This window comes from Phyllobates terribilis, unplaced genomic scaffold (genome assembly GCF_046119375.1).
Source record: "Phyllobates terribilis strain yellow unplaced genomic scaffold, ASM4611937v1 Scaffold_5__5_contigs__length_657084704, whole genome shotgun sequence".
Taxonomy (NCBI): domain Eukaryota; kingdom Metazoa; phylum Chordata; class Amphibia; order Anura; family Dendrobatidae; genus Phyllobates; species Phyllobates terribilis.
In genome coordinates, this window is record NW_027362765.1 from 35,735,330 (window position 1) to 35,756,513 (window position 21,184).

The 21,184-nt window shown below is 46.7% G+C and overlaps 1 protein-coding gene across 1 annotated transcript; it reads right to left on the bottom strand.

The window, feature by feature from the left end:
- Positions 1–2,677: 2,677 nt before the first annotated feature.
- Positions 2,678–15,551, bottom strand: LOC141270665 (uncharacterized). The gene is made up of 7 exons (XM_073680762.1): positions 15,481–15,551; positions 14,846–14,995; positions 14,537–14,716; positions 14,331–14,454; positions 14,151–14,242; positions 13,863–13,953; positions 2,678–4,041 (listed from the first exon to the last, which is right to left on the bottom strand). Exons 2-7 carry the CDS (start codon positions 14,921–14,923, stop codon positions 3,107–3,109), a joined length of 1,500 nt encoding a protein of 499 aa, XP_073536863.1. The 5' UTR covers positions 14,924–14,995; positions 15,481–15,551; the 3' UTR covers positions 2,678–3,106.
- Between the last annotated feature and the right edge of the window lie 5,633 nt (positions 15,552–21,184).

The window sequence follows — 21,184 nt, forward strand, 5'->3', positions numbered from 1 at the left end:
TTATTTGATCCCTTGCTGTTTTTGTAAGTTTGCCCACTGACAAAGACATGAACAGTCTATAATTTTAAGGGTAGCTTAATTTTAAAATTGAGGGATAGAATATCCCAAAAAAAATCAAGAAAATCACATTGTATAAATTAGATAAATTTATTTGCATTTTGTAGTGAGAAATAAGTATTTGATTCCTCTGGCAAACAACACTTAATACTTGGTTGCAAAAACCTTGTTGGCAAGCGCAGCAGTCAGACGTTTTTTGTAGTTGATGATGAGGGTTGCGCACATGTCAGGAGGAATTTTGGTCCACTCCTCTTTGCAGATCATCTCTAAATCATTAAGATTTTGAGGCTGTCGTTGGCAACTCGGAGCTTCAACTCCCTCCATAAGTTTTCTATGGGATTAAGGTCTGGAGACCGGCTAGGCCACTCCATGACCTTACTGTGCTTCTTTTTGAGCCACTTCTTTGTTGCCTTGGCTGTATGTTTTGGGTCATTGTCTTGCTGGAGGACCCAGCCACGACACATTTTTAATGTCCTGGCGGAGGGAAGGAGGTTGTCACTCAGGATTTTACGGTACATGGCTCAATCCAGTTGAGTTAATGCCAAACAGCTCAATTTTTGTCTAATCTGACCACAGCAATAACTCACAGAATCATCCAGGTGTTCATTGGCAAACTTCAGACGGGCCTGCACATGTGCCTTCCTGAGCAGGGGGACCTTGCGGGCACTGCAGGATTTTAAACCTTTAAGGCATAATGTGTTACCAATGCTTTTCTTGGTGACTGTGGTCCCAGCTGCCTTGAGATCATTAACAAGTCCCCCCTGTGTAGTTTTAAGCTGATCTTTCACCTTCCTCATGATCAAGGATACCCCACAAGGTGAGATTTTGCATGCCGCCCCAGATCGATGTCAAATGACAGTCATTTTGTATTTCTTCCATTTTCTTACTATTGCACCAACAGTTGTCTCCTTCTCATCCAGTGTCTTACTTATGGTTTTGTAGCCCATTCCAGCTTTGTGCAGGTTTATGATCTTGTCCCTGACATCCTTAGAAAGCTCTTTGGTCTTGCCCATGTTGTAGAGTCTGACTGATTAATTGAGTCTGTGGACAGGAGTCTTTTATACAGGTGACTATGTAAGACAGCTGTCTTTAATGTAGGTAAGGAGTTGATTAGGAGCGTCTAACTGGTCTGTATGAGCCAGAATTCATAATGGTTTGTAGGGGATCAAATACTTATTTCTCACTGCGAAATGCAAATAAATTTGTCTAATTTATACAATGTGATTTTCTTGATTTTTTTGGGATATTCTATCTCTCAATGTTAAAATTAACCTACCCTTAAAATTTAAGACTGTTCATGTCTTTGTCAGTGGGCAAACTTACAAAAACAACAATTGATCAAATAATTATTTCCTACACTGTACATACAAATATCCCATACATATGAAAAAAAACACACAACCACATATTCACTTCACTCCTGTTCCCCCGGCGCTCTGCTCCTGTGCACTCAGCGGCAGCACGATGAAATTATGTCATTGTTGTCTCACACACTGATTGGTAGAAGATGGAGCAGGCAGACTCATACTCCGCCAATGTATTCACTGCTGTCTGCATCCTTAGGCTGTAGATAGCGGTATCAGCAGGTGGCGGTTGGACGGCAGGCAGGGGAGGGCAAGGTGGGCCACTGTTTTAGCTGTATCCGTCCAGATGTGGCCCGCGGGCCGCACTTTGCCCCGGTCTGGTATTAAGTGCATATTTTTGTAGGTCAGATTATTGAAACAAGTGAATATGATTTTAAATGCTAAGTCACCTTAGGCCCAATCATAGTATTGAAGGATAGAGAAGAGAATCAGTTCTCATTTATTTATTTAATGGCCTTGGACTTGATCGCGAGCCATGGCGACTTGATGGATGAACGATCTGTAGGAAGATCGATCTTGGGCAATCCTATATGGTCGACCAGGGTCTTCACCGTTATTTTGATTGCATCAAGCCATCGGGTTGCTGGTCTTAATCTTTGCCTTGTTCCTCTTTGCTTGTTCCTTGTAGTCGTCAGATCATGATGTCCTTCTCCAGTAATTGCTCTCTTGGTATGAGGTGTCCAAATTGTGTAAAATCATATCTTGGTGATCCTTACTTCGAGTGACATGTCTGGCTTGATTTGTTTTCTCTTCTTGTCATCCATGGTATTGATAACATTCTTCTTCAGCACCAAATTTCAAAGGCGTCGATTCTGCTTCTGTCTTGTTCCTTTATCGTCCAGGTTTTGCATCCATACGTTACCACAGACAAGCCCAGACTATGTACGAGCTGTGTCTTTGTCACCAGTGAAATGTTCCTTGATTTGAAGACGTTGTCCAGTGACTTCATTGTTGATTTGCCCATAGCTATTCTCCTATTGACTTCTGGTGTCATCACTGCATCTTGAGTGGTCACTTATCAGAGTAGGTTAAAGTCCTTTACAACTTCTAGTTTGTCGCCATCAATCTCAAATGAGTCCTGGTTGTACCTGGCAGTAGTCAATATCTTTGTCTTCTTTGTATTGAATAGCAGTCCCATGTTCATACTTTCAATCAAGATGAAAAAAACTACTATACTAAGAATGGAAAGTAATTTTAAGAAAATGGATCACATCAGATATTCCTACAAAGAAGGAATAGATCGTATATGTAAATAGTAAGTTGCAACATGAACTTATTTATTATTGTTATATAGATAAGATAAAGACGTTGTTCACACATGGAAATTGTGGATAGTAAGAAACTGTAATGAATGGCAGATCATTGAGACTGGGAGTTAGGAAGAAGAGGAAAGAGGAACGGTTGGGTGTTTTCTTGTGGAGGGAGTTTGTAATACTCTTTGTCCATGTAGTGATTATATAAGTATATAACAATGTGAAACATTCCATGCACTTGGAATATTGTTTTTTACGCAACAGATGTCTATTAGTAACAGCATACATTTTTAAATGACTATCCCTTTCTCGTTTACTTATTTGTCATTACTTTGTCTGCCTCTTATGTGTTTTTTTATTGTACAGTTTGTCAAAATATATGGATGCTCCCAGGGTGAGTTTTTTTGACTTAAGAAATACATTTCTTAACTTTTAGGTATGACAATGGCTTGTCCCTGTGTGAGATTTTTGATGTTGAAGAAGATACCATTTGTGGAAAAAACATTTCCCGCATTCTGAACATGAATATGGCTTCTCCCCTGTATGAATTCTCTGGTGTCTAACAAGACATGATTTATCTCCAAAACATTTCCCACATTCTGAACATGAATATGGCTTCTCCCCTGTGTGAATTCTCTGGTGTATAATAAGGTGTGATTTCTGGTTAAAATGTTTCCCACATTCTGAACATGAAAATGTTTTCTTCCCTGTGTGGGTTCCCTGGTGCATAACAAGATGTGATTTCTGGCTAAACTGTTTCTCACATTCTGAACATGAAAAAGGCTTCTCCCCTGTGTGAGTTCTTTGATGTGTAATAAGACTTGATTTATCTCTAAAACATTTCTTACATTCTGAACATGAATATGGCTTCTCCCCTGAGTGAATTCTCTGGTGTCTAACAAGATTTGATTTATCTCCAAAACATTTACCACAATCTGAACATGGATATGGCTTCTCCCCTGTGTGAGTTCTCTGGTGTGTAACAAGGTGTGATTTCTGGTTATAATATTTCAAACAGTCTGAACAAGAATATCTTTTTTCCTCTGTGTGAATTTTTTGATGTTTAACGAAAAACTTTTTAAGGGAAAAACATTTTCCAAACTTTGAATTTGAAAATGGTTTCTTTTCTTTAGGAGCAATTCCATTTTTAATGCCTTTTTTGTGGCTTTTATTTTTCTCAATAGTCTTTGATGCATCAGAAGATTGGACCCGTTTAAAAGGATCAGATGATAGAGCTTTGCTCTGAAAGAATGATGGCATAGCTGGAATAGTGGCATAGACTTCAATTGCATCTTGTGTGACATAAATGTCATCTGATGTAAAAACTGAAGGTGTCAGATATCCCTCTGATCTCCTGGTACAGTCATCTGCCAAGAAAGAAACCAATTATTTTTGAATAAAATATCCTTAATTATATATTTTAACATTTCTAGATAAAATGTCCATTGAACTTGCAAGTTACAGTATTTTTCAGACACACTGGACCATAAAACGCACCCCAAATTTTGGGGTGGAATATAGGAAAAAATGTTTTTTTATAAGATGGGGGTCCGTCTTATAGTCTGAATAGGTACGGTATCTTACCTGGGGGGCGGTAGAGCGGGGCTCATAGGAGGCAGAGTCCTTCAGGAAGCAAGTTCTCCAGCAGTGGGAAGTTGCGGTGGTGGTGGAGCAGGATTTAAGGGGCCTCCGTTCCCTGCCTCAGGATGCTGGCGGCTGCAGCAGAAGAGGTGAGATGGCTGAGGCCTGGTGCCTGGCTGGGGGCCGGTGAGCGGCCATCTTTCTGAAGCTGTGATCTGCCGCCGGGTTCCTGACGGAGGGTTGGAAAGGAGGGCCCTGTGATCCCGCTTCACCCTCAGCGCATCTATCAGGTAAGCTCTACGTTCGGACCATAAGACGCACCCCCTATTTTCCTCCCAAATTTGGGGGGAAAAAAGTGCACCTTATGGTCTGAAAAATACGGTATGTAGCAAAATGTAATTACTTACTAAGTCAAAAACAGTTGAACCATAATGTTTGACTTTCTTAGAACAAACTTCCTACGAAATATTGGAATAATAAGCTACCAAAAAAATGTTATGTAGGCCAAAATGATACAAATAAAAATGTTTAATCATCCTTGAAAAACAAGCTTCCACTCACATCCATTGTCTTTCAATGGAAAATTAGAGGGTTTGCTCAATAACTCATAAACAGCAACAACCAATCTAGAAAAATTCAAGCTCCCAAAGACAAATGTCCCCCTCGCTTCTTAGCGTCCATATGTTTGGCATTGCTGTACTGAGAAGAACCCACTTAAAAATTTACAATGTCTATGTCTCCAGAACCACAAGCTGGGCATGATGCATTGAGCACTAAAATTGCACATTTTCAGTTTTCACTCTGGAATATCCATTGTGTGCTATTTTACAGAAAGTGCCTGTGGGTTCAAAATAGTCACTACTCCTATGAATTCCATGAGGGAAATGGAGTCACTTTATGGGGCTTTCTACTGTTTTGTACTGCAGTTCTTGCACCATAGTTGATCTGTCAGAGGTGATTTAATGTACCAATCTTTTTAATCTGTTTTTTGCCTCTCAGATTAAATAATTAAGGCCCTTGAAGGGGCACGAATGAAGAATGTGTTTCCGTACCATATTTGTCAAAGTGCACCAAAGTTGAACATGGCATAGATCTAACGCTCATCTCTTTTCTTTTCATACATATACATTGCTCAAAAAAATAAAGGGAACACTCAAATAACACATCCTAGATCTGAATGAATGAAATATTCTCATTGAATACTTTGTTCAAAGTGGAATGTGCTGACAACAAAATCACACAAAAATCATCAATGGAAATCAAATTTATTAACCAATGGAGGCCAGGATTTGGAGTCACCCCCAAAATTAAAGTGGAAAAACACACTACAGGCTGATCCAACTTTGATGTAATGTCCTTAAAACAAGTCAAAATGAGGCTCAGTATTGTGTGTGGCCTCCACGTTGCATGTATGACCTCCCTACAACGCCTGCGCATGCTCCTGATGAGGTTGCGGATGGTCTCCTGTGGGATCTCCACCCAGACCTGAACTAAAGCATCCGTCAACTCCTGGACAGTCTGTGGTGCAACGTGACGTTGGTGGATGGAGGGAGACATGATGTCCCAGATGTGCTCAATTGGATTCAGGTCTGGGGAACGGGCGGGCCAGTCCATAGCTTCAATGCCTTCATCTTGCAATAACTGCTGACACACTCCAGCCACATGAGGTCTGGCATTGTCCTGCATTAGTAGGAACCCAGGGCCAACTGCACCAGCATATGGTCTCACAAGGGGTCTGAGGATCTCATCTCGGTACCTAATGGCAGTCAGGCTACCTATGGCGAGCACAAGGAGGGCTGTGCGGCCCTCCAAAGAAATGCCACCCCACACCATTACTGACCCACTGCCAAACAGGTCATGCTGAAGGATGTTGCAGGCAGCAGATCGCTCTCGACGGCATCTCCAGACTCAGTCACGTCTGTCACATGTGCGCAATGTGAACCTGCTTTCATCTGTGAAGAGCACAGGGCGTCAGTGGCGACTTTGCCAATCCTGGTGTTCTGTGACGTCGGGCCCTCATACCACCCTCATGGAGTCGGTTTCTAACCATTTGTGCAGATATATGCACATTTGTGACCTGCTGGAGGCCATTTTGCAGGGCTCTGGCAGTGCTCCTCCTGTTTCTCCTTGCACAAAGGCGGAGGTAGCAGTCCTGCTGCTGGGTTGTTGCCCTCCTACGGCCCCCTGCAGGTCTCCTGGTGTACCCGCCTGTCTCCTGGTAGCGCGTCCAGCCTCTGGACACTACGCTGACAGACACAGCAAACCTTCTTGCTACAGCTCGCATTGATGTTCCATCCTGGATGAGCTGCACTACCTGAGCAACTTCTGTGGATTGTAGAGTCCGTCTCATGCTACCATGAGTGTGAAAGCACAACCAACATTCAAAAGTGACCAAAACATCAGCCAGAAATCATTGATACTGAGATGTGGTCTGTGGTCCCCACCTGCAGAACCACTCTTTTATTGAGTGTGTCTTGATAATTGCCAATAATTTCCATCTATTGTCTATTCCATTTGCACAACAGCATGTGAAATTGATTGTCAATCAGTGTTGCTTCCTAAGTGGACAGTTTGATTTCACAGAAGTTTGATTTACTTTGAGTTATATTCTGTTGTTTAAGTGTTCCCTTTATTTTTTTGAGAAGTGTATATATTCATTGTCTCTGCTGCTAACCCTTGTAAATCCTGAATCATCTCTTCTATCTTTACAAGATTTACATAATGGCATATGTACATTTTATTGTGTCTGTTCACAAATCCTGAAAGATTATCTAACTTACCTCACAGTTTTATAGTCCAAGATGGCCAGCAAGTTTGTTAGTTCATCTTTGCATAAAATCAAATAATATTGCCTTCTCCGGAGGGGTGAGAGGCAGTAGTGCATAATTTGTGTAAGTGCGATATTTTTTGAAGTGCAGGCAATTTAACAAGGCACGCACATAGGGCAGAAGATAGGTAAGCTATGCAAATTATTCAAACAAATTTGTTGCCAGTTCACGTGCGCTGAAACATTTTCCTTATCTACTTGCTTCATCTATGTTATAGCTACTTTCTTTCAAAAACTACGATCCTTTCACACATTCTGTGCATTCCATCCTCATCATTCCTTCTCTCTTCCCCTCTTCTATGTACAGCTCTTAAATTCTTAAGACACTACCCCAATACAACTCAAAAGATGCTCTCACAAATAACTGAACCATCTGCTCATTATCTCTATTCTCCTAGTTGCAGGATCTCTCTTAACCCTTCTAGTACTAATATATTTAACTCACCTTCCACTGCACACAGATACCCTGCTAATCTCATTATTATTCAATGTATGCCTTCTCTTATCTCCTTTAACTGTGCCCTCTGAAACTCCTGGTCAGTATGTAACAAACTCCCCAGCATTCAAGACTTCTTCCATTCAAAGTCTCTTAACCATCTCACTAAAACCTGGATCTATGAGTTGGACACCACACACGCTGCTGCTCTCTTATATGGTGGGCTACATTTTCTCATACACCCTAAACCTGACAACAGTCAAGGTGGAGATGTTGGCTTGCTTCTTTCATCAAAATTCACATTTTATATCATCCCCCCCAGTAACCTTACTCATGCTCCCCTCTTTTGAGGTCAACATCAGACATCTCCACATTTTCTCCTTGTGAATGGCAGTTGTGTACCAAGCTTTGGCTCAACCTCACCACTTTTTGGATCACAACCTGGCTTATGAAGTGTCTATCCTGTGAAATTCCCACTCTCGTCATAGGAAACTTTAAAAAACTCCACTGATAATCCACTCCCCCATCTGCCACTCATCTTTTATCTCTAACCTACACGCAAAGACGGGAATACAGAGGCTGCAACCTTGAGCAGGCCCCACACGATAAGGGGCCCGCCTCCACCAATTTCATCTGGATGTGTGCCGAGTCCCTGCGCTGCAATACACACCTCCGACCAATCAGAAGCCGGCAGCAGACATAGGCTTGTTAGTGATGTGTGGAACATGGCAGTGACGTCATGCACTGAACACACCAGCACGCCGAAGCCATCTGCTGGCTACAGAAAAGGACGCTGCATGACGAGGGAGCATGGCAAGGTGAGTAGAATTGTTTGTTTCTTTTTATTATGTGATGGTGTCACAGTGTGACTGTGGGACAGTAAGTGTGCTCCTAGTCTGATCCTAAGGCTACGGGTCTCTAGCTATTCCTGCACCGGGAATTACTCCTGAAGGTGGAGATGCCCAAGCCTCGTTCCTTACTATGCTCCTAAGCAGCACCAGTCTGAAATGTGTATGGGGAAATATAAAACAAGACAGACAGGGCAGAACTGAAACACAGTCACACAACACGCTCTCAGGGAAATACACACAAGAACATAAAGTAATATAAAGACAACTAGGAAAAAAGGAAAGGGTTAACCAAACACAACTAACAACAACTTTGGAAATAACCAGTACACCTGAACGTGTCCACCTTTCCTACACCAGTACAGAGAAAACTGTTGCTGGCATCCCCTAATCCATGGAGCCAACTTGAATAGGGAAAGAGCAAACATGACTGTTCTCCTGCAGCACGTGACCACAGGCAATCATCAAGCTAAGTTCAGAAAAGATTTATCTCCGTCTAACCTGCCTAGGAGCTGCAGCTCTAGAAGTCGATGCCCGAGTCACTCTCTGCTAACCATAGCTATCTATGGAGTCACAAGGAGAATTGTATGAATCTGTGGAATCCACAGACAATGATGCCGCCATGACAGTTGGAGATGTTTGAAAAAACTCCTTGTGACAGCAGGACATAAGGGGCCCAGCATGGGGGACATTATACCAGGATGTGGGGGAAATGTTAAAGCATTGGTCTCAAGATGTGGGGAGATTATTAAAAGAAAAAGCCATAAAGGTGGGGGCCATTACTATATGGGGGCAAAAACGTCTTTATAGGATCTAGAATTCTACAAGAGCCCATACATCTGACATACAGGTGGGGGGCCAAGATCCAAGTATTGCACCAGGGCCCATCGGACTAGTTACGCCAATGCTGCTCAGTGTATGGTTTTACTAACTCCTTTCTCCTGCTCTCTGACCACAACTTTCTTTCATTCGCTGTCAAAATATGCCACCGCCCCCAGGACACTCCTACATATCACACATATAGAAATTTAAGTGCCATCAAAACCCAGCAACTTATGAAAAATGTACACTCATCATTGGCCCCAATCTCCTCCCTCTCCTGTACTGACTTAGCTTTGATAAATTACAATAATAAACTGGAGAGTGCTCTTGATGAAGCTGGCCATCCCCCCATTACATGCAGAGAACCTCAGCACAGACGACAGAAACCATGTCAAAAGCTGAAAATAGCCTATCTTCTAGCAGTGTACTAGCTGTGCTGAACATCTGTAAGAAAAAAATAAAAATAAAATCGCTTTTGACAGAAGACTTCATGTATTATAAGTTTATGCTCAAAGTATATAGCTCAGCCCTACACATCTCCAAACAAGCCAACTTCAGCACCCTCATCATCTCACATTGTTATACCAGTAGGATTAGAGGATTCAGATTTCTTTCCTCATCTGCAGATAAGACGTTCTATTCAGTCTTCACCCCGGCTTTTCGTTTTGGGGGAACATTTCCTTTCACGGATTATTTATTGTCAAGTGAAATCTGTAAAGGCAGAATTAGTTCCCTAGAAAAACATTCAATTAATTGACTTTCAGAAGAGAATAAATTCTGGGATCAGATCTTGGATTTATTTTAGACAATGGGAAATAATAGTAAATTTTGCTAATGTTCTTCTCTACGTCACATGAGAGAATGTTCCAATTTATGGTTATTCACAGGTTGCTCCGTCCCCGGCTTTTATGCAGAAGATCGGATATATTAAATATTCTAGATGTCCCAAGTGTAACTCAGAGGTGGCAGATCTATCTCATATGTATTGGGACTGCCGGGAAATTAGGGATTATGGGAACCAGTTATCACATTTGTAAATTAAATGCAATAGCGCTGCTACCTTAAGGAATGTGCTAATGAGTTAGAATACCTGATGAAGGAGGCCGTAGCCTCAGGAACATGTTGGATTAGCGCTAGGTGAACCTCCTTTCACAGCAAGCCCACAGCCTTTGTGACGTCACGCTGATACAGATCACACACATCCTTGTTCTTATTTGCCACACACCTCACTGGCTTTAGGAGGATACCTTCATCTCCTTGTGCAGGTTCCTGGTCAGACACTGGGCGGCACCCCCTGTCTTCATCTGCCTTGAACTACACACCTACTATACAGCTATTAATGGAATATTGCAGCCTTTCCATTCTGGACTCCCTGCTGACTGCCTGGTCTCTACCGCTACACCAGCCTGACCGACACGCAGCAAGAATCTGAACTGTACCGCCACATCAGCCTGACCGTCACACAACAGATCCTGCTTCATCGGCCCTGGACATCCACACATCATCCAGATCTCCTGCCAGCACCCTGAATGCTACTCCTATCCACGGGAGTATTGTCTGCATAATCATAGTTCTGAGCAGTTATCCAGGTGGATAGTGAACTGACAGGCCGTGTCAGGCATTGTGTTGCACTCCCCCGCTGTTTGGAGCATTCACTGCAGAGTTTGGAAGGTTCATCACTTTTTCCTGTGCACAGCTATTTCGGGTGACAGGTAGGACCATTTGTCTAACATTTTTTATATACACTGCTCAAAAAAATAAAAGGAACACTTAAACAACAGAATAGAACTCCAAGTGAATCAAACTTCTGTGAAATCAAACTGTCCACTTAGGAAGCAACACTGATTGACAATCAATTTCACATGCTGTTGTGCAAATGGAATAGACAATAGATGAAAATTATTGGCAATTATCAAGACGCTCTCAATAAAGGAGTGGTTCTGCAGGTGGGGGCTACAGACCACATCTCAGTACCAATGCTTTCTGGCTGATGTTTTGGTCATTTTTGAATGTTGGTTGTGCTTTCACACTCGTGGTAGCATGAGACGGACTCTACAACCCACAGAAGTTGCTCAGGTAGTGCAGCTCATCCAGGATGGCACATCAATGCGAGCTGTGGCAAGAAGGTTTGCTGTGTCTGTCAGCGTTATGTCCAGAGGCTGGAGGCACTACCAGGAGACAGGCCAGTACACCAGGAGATGTGGAGGGGGCCGTAGGAGGGCAACAACCCAGCAGCAGGACCGCTACTTCCGCCTTATTGCAAGGAGGAACAGGAGCAGCAGTGCCAGAGCCCTGCAAAATGACCTCCAGCAGGCCACAAATGTGCATGTGTCTGCACAAACAGTTAGAAACAGACTCCATGAGGGTGGTATGAGGGCCCGACGTCCACAGAAGGGGGTTGTGCTCACAGCCCAACACCGTGCAGGATGCTTGGCATTTGCCACAGAACACCAGGATTGGCAAAGTCGCCACTGGCGCCCTGTACTCTTCACAGATGAAAGCAGGTTCACACTGAGGTCATGTGACAGACATGAGAGTCTGGAGATGTCGTGGAGAGCGATCTGCTGCCTGCAACATTGTTCAGTATGACCGGTTTGGCAGTGGGTCAGTAATGGTGTGGGGTGGCATTTCTTTGGAGGGCCGCACAGCCCTCCATGTGCTCGTCAGAGGTAGCCTGACTGCCACTAGGTACCGAGATGAGATCCTCAGACCTCTTATGAGACCATATGCTGGTGCGATTGGCCCTGGCTTCCTCCTAATGCAGGAGAATGCCAGACCTCATGTGGCTGGAGTGTGTCAGCAGTTCCTGCAAGATGAAGGCATTGAAGCTATGGACTGGCCCGCCCGTTCCCCAGACCTGAATCCGATTGAGCACATCTGGGACATCATGTCTCGCTCCATCCACCAACGTCACGTTGCACCACAGACTGTCCAGGAGTTGGCGGATTCTTTAGTCCAGGTCTGGAAGGAGATCCCTCAGGAGACCATCCGCAACCTCATCAGGAGCATGCCCAGGCATTGTAGGGAGGTCATACAGGCACGTGGAGGCCACACACAATACTGTGCCTCATTTTGATATGTTTTAAGGACATTACATCAAAGTTGGATCAGCCTGTAGTGTGTTTTTCCACTTTAATTTTGGGGGTGACTCCAAATCCAGGCCTCCATTGGTTAATAAATTTGATTTCCATTGATGATTTTTGTGTGATTTTGTTGTCAGCACATTCAACTTTGTACAGAACAAAGTATTCAATGAGAATATTTAATTCATTCAGATCTAGGATGTGTTATTTGAGTGTTCCCTTTACTTTTTTGAGCAGTGTATATATGAGTAGCATTGCAGCACATACTTGAATTCTTTAGTCCCAATTATCACATTTGTTGCTGAAAGACTGAATATTGTTTAGTCATTTCATTTTTTTTTAAAGGAGCCAAGACGGATTGTTATACTAAGGATCTAATCATTTCACTATTATTATTTGTAAGGGCAATTATTTTTAAAAGAGTTAGCATAGCCTCATAGAAGAAAAAAAAAGGCTAAGCACTTATCGGCAGGTAGTTGCTAACTACCTACGCCGATCTCTTCAAGCTCAGAGTGCTCTGCTGGCAGCGAGCCTCATACGACCTGTGACGTCGCATTGACAGATCAGTTCCTTCTCTTATGCTCTCCCGATGTCATGTTGATTGACAGCTGACACCCTGCTGCCTAACTCAGAGCAGGCGAGCTAAGTTAGTGCAATTTATATTGCATGACCTGGCGCATCGGCAGGGCAAATAATTCTGAAAGGGTCTCTGTTTTCCAGCGCCTAACTTGAGTATCAGTGTCACTAGCAGATTTAACTCACTACACTACTCGTGCAATGTAAATCGCACTAACTCAGTGTGCCTGTGATAAGTTAGGCAACAGTGAGCCAACTGGTAATCAACATGATAACGGTAGTAACACCTAGTCAACATAGAGGAGGGAAAGAGAAGGAACTGCTCTATCAACGTGACGTCACAAGAAGCAGAATTGCCGCCAGAAAAAAAAAAGGCCCCAATAACATCTTTAGGAACTGGATAATTTCTATAAATATTCTTTACTATTCATGGATACAACAGCTTCGGCTAAAAAAAAAATAATAAATGTATAATTTTTTTTGTTTTTATGCCGTTTATATTTGAGTATAAAAAAAAATAAATTCACACTTGAATGGTGTCTCAACTATAAACAAAGTGACGTTTTGCCAGAAAGATTGGACCTGGTCTAGTAGAAATTATATGAGCACACAGTAGTGTAGAAGAGAGAGAGTAGACTCAACCAAAAAGATGCCGGGTTTCTAGGAAGTCAACAGCATCATTACCCACCGATTTTTCCTAGAATAGAGATCAACCATCCAGGTAATATTATTCTTCTAATGAGTTTCTAAATTGCAGCACATATTACATATGCTGTAATTTGAATTTGCAGATTAGAGATCTGGGCAGCTAAGCGTCAACATCTTCTAATTCCAGGGGGTAGGATGGATTCTCCAGGCTGTAAGATGTGGTCAAAACAGGTATCACTCCATCAGAAGAACTTCCAATGCCCAAAGTAAAGGGGACAGTGGCAGAATGGTGACCACTTGATAAAAATGATAAAGCACTGACAGTCAGTGAATGAGCATAATCTATAACTTCTCTGTTACCACTCACCTCGGTAGTCATATATAGTAATCTCCTCTTTACACCACTCATCACCCCTCGCATATGTCTCTGTAGCATTAATATGGGTCAGATCTTCACCCTGAAACAAATATTGTAAAGTCACCGACAGATGGAGAAGCATCATCTATGATCAGCTCTAATCCTGCCATCTCCACCGTTCTCATTACACAAGTATAAAACAAATAATACTGATGGGTAAAACAAGACTGAACACAAGACCTTCACAGCCGTCTACACATCATAGGGGAGATCTCATGACACCTTCTCTCCATCTACCTGATGATCCTGAGGAACACTGGGATTTTCTTGTTTACAGTCCGGAGGAAGAAGAGGACATCTCTCTGGTGTTGTCCTCTTACTGGACTGATCTGGACGAAACACATACAGTACAGGGACTGAATTTATTCTTTACATACAGATAATTATAAGCCGTGTGTATTTACCCCTGTTTATTACCTGGTGATGTGAGGGGCTGGGGAACCTCCATCATGACGTCCTTGTACAGATCTTTGTGTCCTTCTAAATACTCCCACTCCTCCATGGAGAAATAGACGGCGACATCCTGACACCTTACAGGAACCTGACACACACAATGATACCATCATCCCTGATCCCCTTCATAGCATTACTGTGTAATGTCCCAGAATTCCCAGCAGTGTTACCTCTCCAGTCAGCAGCTCAATCATCTTGTAGATGAGTTCTAGGATCTTCTGGTCATTGATGTCTTCATGTATCAGGAGGTGAGGTGGAGGTCTCGTGATTGGGCTCAAGGGTCTTCCCCATCCCTCAGACACAGGGTCCTGACAGCACTCACTAGAGGTCTTCTTCACTACTGTGTAATCCTGGTTATGGAGAGACACATTAATAAATCTCACTACAGACATTTCCAGAGTCCTCACCTCTCCAGTTCTGTCCATCTGATATTCCCATAGATAAGAATGATGTAATGTGACGTCATCAGAATCTCTCACCTCTCCAGTAAGCCGGAAGAGGATCTCTAGGGTGAGGTGTAATATCCTCTCCGCCATCTTGTCCTTGTCCTTATCCATCCTGGATGGGTCAATCAGGAAAATTCTCTTATATAGAAAATCTCCACTGAGAGGATCCGATATTGTAGGGACCTGAACATGAAGAAGATGATGATGTAACATCATAAAGAATTCTGTGTAATAATAAAATTAATGGAGATCATAAGGGAAAGATATCAGGAGATAGAACGTGTAGATGTTGTATTCTTAGATCTATTGATTGTTGGAAAATCTCTTTTTTCTACATCACGATTCTGTGGTTAATACCAACTGTCTCATCCATGTGGGTTTAACGTATCAGGATCGCGCTATGTGATCACAGGATGTTGAAAAGAAAAGAAATAACAAAAGTTCGCTGACTTGTATTGTTCAAGATTATTGTAAGTGTTTTTGCTATGTATATCCCTCTCACATGTAAAAAGCCATGGAATAAATGGTGCTATAATAAAAATAATAATCCAGTAATAAAACCTTCAGCGATATGGAAGGAAAGAGAAAAGGTCACACCAGTAGAAATAAGGGAGGCAGAGGTCACAATAATCTCAGCACTGAGGGGGTTAATGCCCCGCTCCACATACCTCCACCTGCAGAGCCGCCACCACATATATGGCTGTTCTGTGCGCACAGGACCTGTGATGAGGTCACAGGAGGGGAGGAGTCAGGGGTCACATGATCAGGGGCCTCAGTGGATGCAGGACTCTGCTGTGCTGGTTGTCATGGTGCTGGATGAGGGGAAGGTTATGTGTGGGGTCAGGAGGGGTTTACAGTGTGGATGTAGCGGAGCCGCGTGTGTACGAGGCGTACGGAGCAGAGCCGCGTGTGTACGAGGCGTACGGAGCGGAGCCGCGTGTGTACGAGGTGTACGGAGCGGAGCCGTGCGTGTACGAGGCGTACGGAGCGGAGCCGCGTGTGTACGAGGTGTACGGAGCGGAGCCGCGTGTGTATGAGGTGTACGGAGCGGAGCCGCGTGTGTACGAGGCGTACGGAGCGGAGCCGTGCGTGTACGAGGCGTACGGAGCGGAGCCGTGTGTGTACGAGGCGTACGGAGCAGAGCCGCGTGTGTACGAGGTGTACGGAGCGGAGCCGCGCGTGTACGAGGTGTACGGAGCGGAGCCGCGTGTGTACGAGGTGTACGGAGCGGAGCCGCGTGTGTACGAGGTGTACGGAGCGGAGCCGCGTGTGTACGAGGTGTACGGAGCGGAGCCGCGTGTGTATGAGGTGTACGGAGCAGAGCCGTGTGTGTACAAGGTGTACGGAGCGGAGATGCGCGTGTACGAGGTGTACGGAGCAGAGCCGTGTGTGTACAAGGTGTACGGAGCGGAGCCGCGTGTGTACGAGGTGTACGGAGCAGAGCCGTGTGTGTACGAGGTGTACGGAGCGGAGCTGTGTGTGTACGAGGTGTACGGAGCGGAGCCGCGTGTGTACGAGGTGTACGGAGCGGAGCCACGCGTGTACGAGGTGTACAGAGCGGAGCCGCGCGTGTACGAGGTGTACGGAGCGGATCCGCGTGTGTACGAGGTGTACGGAGCAGAGCCGCGTGTGTACAAGGTGTACGGAGCGGAGATGCGCGTGTGCGAGGTGTATGGAGCGGAGCCGCGCGTGTACAAGGTGTACGGAGCGGAGCCGCGCGTGTACGAGGTGTACGGAGCGTAGCCGCACGTGTACGAGGTGTACGGAGCGGAGCCGCGCGTGTACGAGGTGTACGGAGCAGAGCCGCGCGTGTACGAGGTGTACGGGGCGGAGCCGCGTGTGTACGAGGTGTACGGAGCGGAGCAGTGTGTACGGAGCGAAGCCACGCGTGTTGTGTACGAGGTGTACGGAGCGGAGATGCGCGTGTACGAGGTGTACGGAGCAGAGCCGTGTGTGTACAAGGTGTACGGAGCGGAGCCGCGTGTGTACGAGGTGTACGGAGCAGAGCCGTGTGTGGACGAGGTGTACGGAGCGGAGCCGTGTGTGTACGAGGTGTACGGAGCGGAGCCGCGTGTGTACGAGGTGTACGGAGCGGAGCCACGCGTGTACGAGGTGTACAGAGCGGAGCCGCGCGTGTACGAGGTGTACGGAGCGGATCCGCGTGTGTACGAGGTGTACGGAGCGGAGCCGCGTGTGTACAAGGTGTACGGAGCGGAGATGCGCGTGTGCGAGGTGTACGGAGCGGAGCCGCGCGTGTACAAGGTGTACGGAGCGGAGCCGCGTGTGTACGAGGTGTACGGAGCGTAGCCGCGCGTGTACGAGGTGTACGGAGCGGAGCCGCGCGTGTACGAGGTGTACGGAGCGGAGCCGCGCGTGTACGAGGTGTACGGAGCAGAGCCGCGCGTGTACGAGGTGTACGGGGCGGAGCCGCGTGTGTACGAGGTGTACGGAGCGGAGCAGTGTGTACGGAGCGAAGCCACGCGTGTTGTGTACGAGGTGTACGGAGCGGAGCCGCGCGTGTACGAGGTGTACGGAGCGGAGCCGCGCGTGTACGAGGTGTACGGAGCGGAGCCGCGCGTGTACGAGGTGTACGGAGCGGAGCCGCGCGTGTACGAGGTGTACGGAGCGGAGCCGCGCGTGTACGAGGTGTACGGAGCGGAGCCGCGCGTGTACGAGGTGTACGGAGCGGAGCCGCGCGTGTACGAGGTGTACGGAGCGGAGCCGCGCGTGTACGAGGTGTACGGAGCGGAGCCGCGCGTGTACGAGGTGTACGGAGCGGAGCCGCGCGTGTCCGAGGTGTACGGAGCGGAGCCGCGCGTGTACGAGGTGTACGGAGCGGAGCCACGCGTGTACGAGGTGTACAGAGCGGAGCCGGGCGTGAGGAGCTGCGTGTCTACGAGGTGTACGGAGCAGAGCCGCGCGTGTACGAGGTGTACGGAGTGGAGCCGCGCGTGTACGGAGAGGAGCCGCGTGTCTACGAGGTGTACAGAGCGGAGCCGCGTGTGTGTACGAGGTGTACGGAGAGGAGCGATGTGTCTATGAGGTGTACGGAGCGGAGCCGCGTGTGTGTACGAGGTGTATAGATCGGAGCCGCGCGTGTACGAGGTGTACGGAGCGGAGCCGCGCGTGTACGAGGTGTACGGAGCGGAGCCGCGCGTGTACGAGGTGTACGGAGCGGAGCCGCGCGTGTTCGCGGTGTACGGAGCGGAGCCGCACGTGTTCGAGGTGTACGGAGCGGAGCCGCGCGTGTACGAGGTGTACGGAGCGGAGCCGCGCGTGTACGAGGTGTACGGAGCGGAGCCGCGCGTGTTCGAGGTGTGCGGAGCGGAGCCGCGCGTGTTCGAGGTGTGCGGAGCGGAGCCGCGCGTGTTCGAGGTGTGCGGAGCGGAGCCGCGCGTGTACGAGGTGAGCGGAGCCGTGCGTGTACGAGGTGTACGGAGCGGAGCCGCGCGTGTACGAGGTGTACGGAGCGGAGCCGCGCGTGTACGAGGTGTGCGGAGCGGAGCCGCGCGTGTACGAGGTGTGCGGAGCGGAGCCGCGCGTGTACGAGGTGTGCGGAGCGGAGCCGCGTGTGTACGAGGTGTGCGGAGCGGAGCCGCGCGTGTCCAAGGTGTGCGGAGCGGAGCCGCGCGTGTCCGAGTTGTGCGGAGCGGAGCCGCGCGTGTCCGAGGTGTACGGAGTGGAGTCATGTGTTCGAAGCGGAGCCATGTGCATGATGTATATGGTTATCTGGCTTGTAACTTCCTTGCAGGTAGTACAGAACACCAGAAATATTGCTCTACTTTAACCTGTCTGATACTGATCATTGCTGGAGGTAATTTTCTAAATGGGATATAGTCAGCAGTGGGGACGGCTGGGATCTGTAATAGGACTGATTCTTTTTAGTCTGTTTATTAAAGGGAATCTGTCACCCCATTTGACCTTTCTAAACTATTAATATACAGGTTATAGACTGCTGAGGAGAGTGATACCCATATGCCTCATATCAGATGTCTTGATATTGAGAAATCATGTTATCATCACTTTATATAAATGACCTCTTCCAGGCTCTGGGAGGACGCTGCCTGGAAGATAACTGCCTCCAGAGATTATTTTACATGAAGGGGGATTTACCAGTGAGACAAGTAATTAACACAAAACAGGAGAAATTAAATTTGTCTTGCAAACACATTTTTTTGCTTCTCTCTGAGCTCTGCTGCATTGTAACAATATTGCATCCATGTCTGCCTGTGAGCTGGAGGCTGAAGCTGAGAGGGACCTGCAGTGAGATCAGGAGAGCAGAGAACTGCCATTATACACTGCTCAAAAAAATAAAGCGAACAGTTAAACAACAGAATATAACTCCAAGTAAATCAAACTTCTGTGAAATCAAACTGTCCACTTAGGAAGCAACACTGATTGACAATCAATTTCACATGCTGTTGTGCAAATGGAATAGACAATAGATGGAAATCATTGGCAATTATCAAGACACCCTCAATAAAAGAGTGGTTCTGCAGGTGGGGACCACACATCACATCTCAGTACCAATGCTTTCTGGCTGATGTGTTGGTCACTTTTGAATGTTGGTTGTGCTTTCACACTCATGGTAGCATGAGACGGACTCTACAACCCACAGAAGTTGCTCAGGTAGTGCAGCTCATCCAGGATGGCACATCAATGCGAGCTGTGGCAAGAAGGTTTGCTGTGTCTGTCAGCGTAGTGTCCAGAGGCTGGTGGCGTTACCAGGAGACAGGCCAGTACACCAGGAGACTTGGAGGGGGCCGTAGAAGGGCAACAACCCAGCAGCAGGACCGCTACCTCTGCCTTTGTGCAAGGAGGAAAAGGAGGAGCACTGCCAGAGCCTGCAAAATGACCTCCAGCAGGCCACAAATGTGCATGTGTCTGCACAAACAGTTAGAAACCAACTCCATGAGGGTGGTATGAGGGCCTACAGATGGGGGTTGTGCTCACAGCCCAACACCGTGCAGGGCGCTTGGCTTTTGCCACAGAACACCAGGATTGGCAAAGTCGCCACTGGCACCCTGTACTCTTCACAGATGAAAGCAGGTTCACACTGAGCACATGTGACCGACGTGACAGAGTCTGGAGACGCCATGGAGAGCGATCTGCTGCCTGCAACATCCTTCAGCATGACCGGTTTGGCAGTGGGTCAGTAATGGTGTGGGGTGGCATTTCTTTGGAGGGCTGCACAGCCCTCCATATGCTCGCCGGAGGTAGCCTGACTGCCATTAGGTACCGAGATGAGATCCTCAGACCCCTTGTGAGACCATATGCTGGTGCGGTTGGCCCTGGGTTCCTCCTAATGCGGGACAATACCAGACCTCATGTGGCTGGAGTGTGTCAGCAGTTCCTGCAAGATGAAGGCATTGAAGCTATGGACTGGCCCGCCCATTCGCCCACATCTGGGACATCATGTCTCGCTCCATCCACCAACGTCACGTTGCACCACAGACTGTCCAGGAGTTGGCGGATGCTTTAGTCCATGTCTGGGAGGAGATCCCACAGGAGACCATCTGTAACCTCATCAGGAGCATGCCCAGGCGTTGTAGGGAGGTCATACAGGCACGTGGAGGCCACACACAATACTGAGCCTCGTTTTGACTTGTTTTAAGGACATTACATCAAAGTTGGATCAGCCTGTAGTGTGTTTTTCCACTTTAATTTTGGGGGTGACTCCAAATCCAGGCCTCCATTGGTTAATAAATTTGATTTCCATTGATGATTTTTGTGTGATTTTGTTGTCAGCACATTCAACTTTGTACAGAACAAAGTATTCATTGAGAATATTTCATTCATTCAGATCTAGGATGTGTTATTTGAGTGTTCCCTTTATTTTTTAAGCAGTGTATATCACACTGGTAACTCCCCCTTCTATTTATAATAAGCTCTGGAGATGATTTCTCTACAAGGCATCTGATATGAGCAGGGCCACCATCAGGACATTACTGCCCTTACAGCTGTATGGGGCCCAGTGAGCAGAGGGGGCCCGGCCCAGTCAGGGCCCCCATCTTGTGCTTCTGCTCAGCGAGCCCCAGGGTGTAACAAAGAGCTGTGCACCAAGTGGCAGCCTTTGGCAGCGCACACCACGGCGCTGGAAACTTTCCCAGAACTCCGCGGCCGTCAAAGTACCTGAACGGCTGTGCAGCTCCAGCTCCCTCCGCCTTTTCTGGACTTCTGGTCAGGTGATGGCGCGTATGCGATGACGTAATCGCATGTGCGCCATTATGTATGAGCGCCACTGGCCGTTGCTAGGGCAGCAGAAGTGGAGCTGCGCCTGCAGGGGATCGTAAGTGAGGTAAGTATCAAAACCTTTTTTTTTCTTTATAAAATAAGCTGAATGGGTGTGGGGGGGAATCTACAAATGATGAA

What these genes read in the sequence shown, in the direction of transcription:
- LOC141270665 (XM_073680762.1), bottom strand. Translation starts at nt 14,923, where the DNA reads ATGGATAAGGACAAGGACAAGATGGCGGAGAGGATATTACACCTCACC. An exon ending in TTGAGCTGCTGACTGGAGAG is followed by an intron (nt 14,455 to 14,536) that starts GTAACACTGCTG and finishes TGTGTGTGTCAG; the next exon opens with GTTCCTGTAAGGTGTCAGGA. An exon ending in GTGTTCCTCAGGATCATCAG is followed by an intron (nt 13,954 to 14,150) that starts GTAGATGGAGAG and finishes TATTTGTTTCAG; the next exon opens with GGTGAAGATCTGACCCATAT.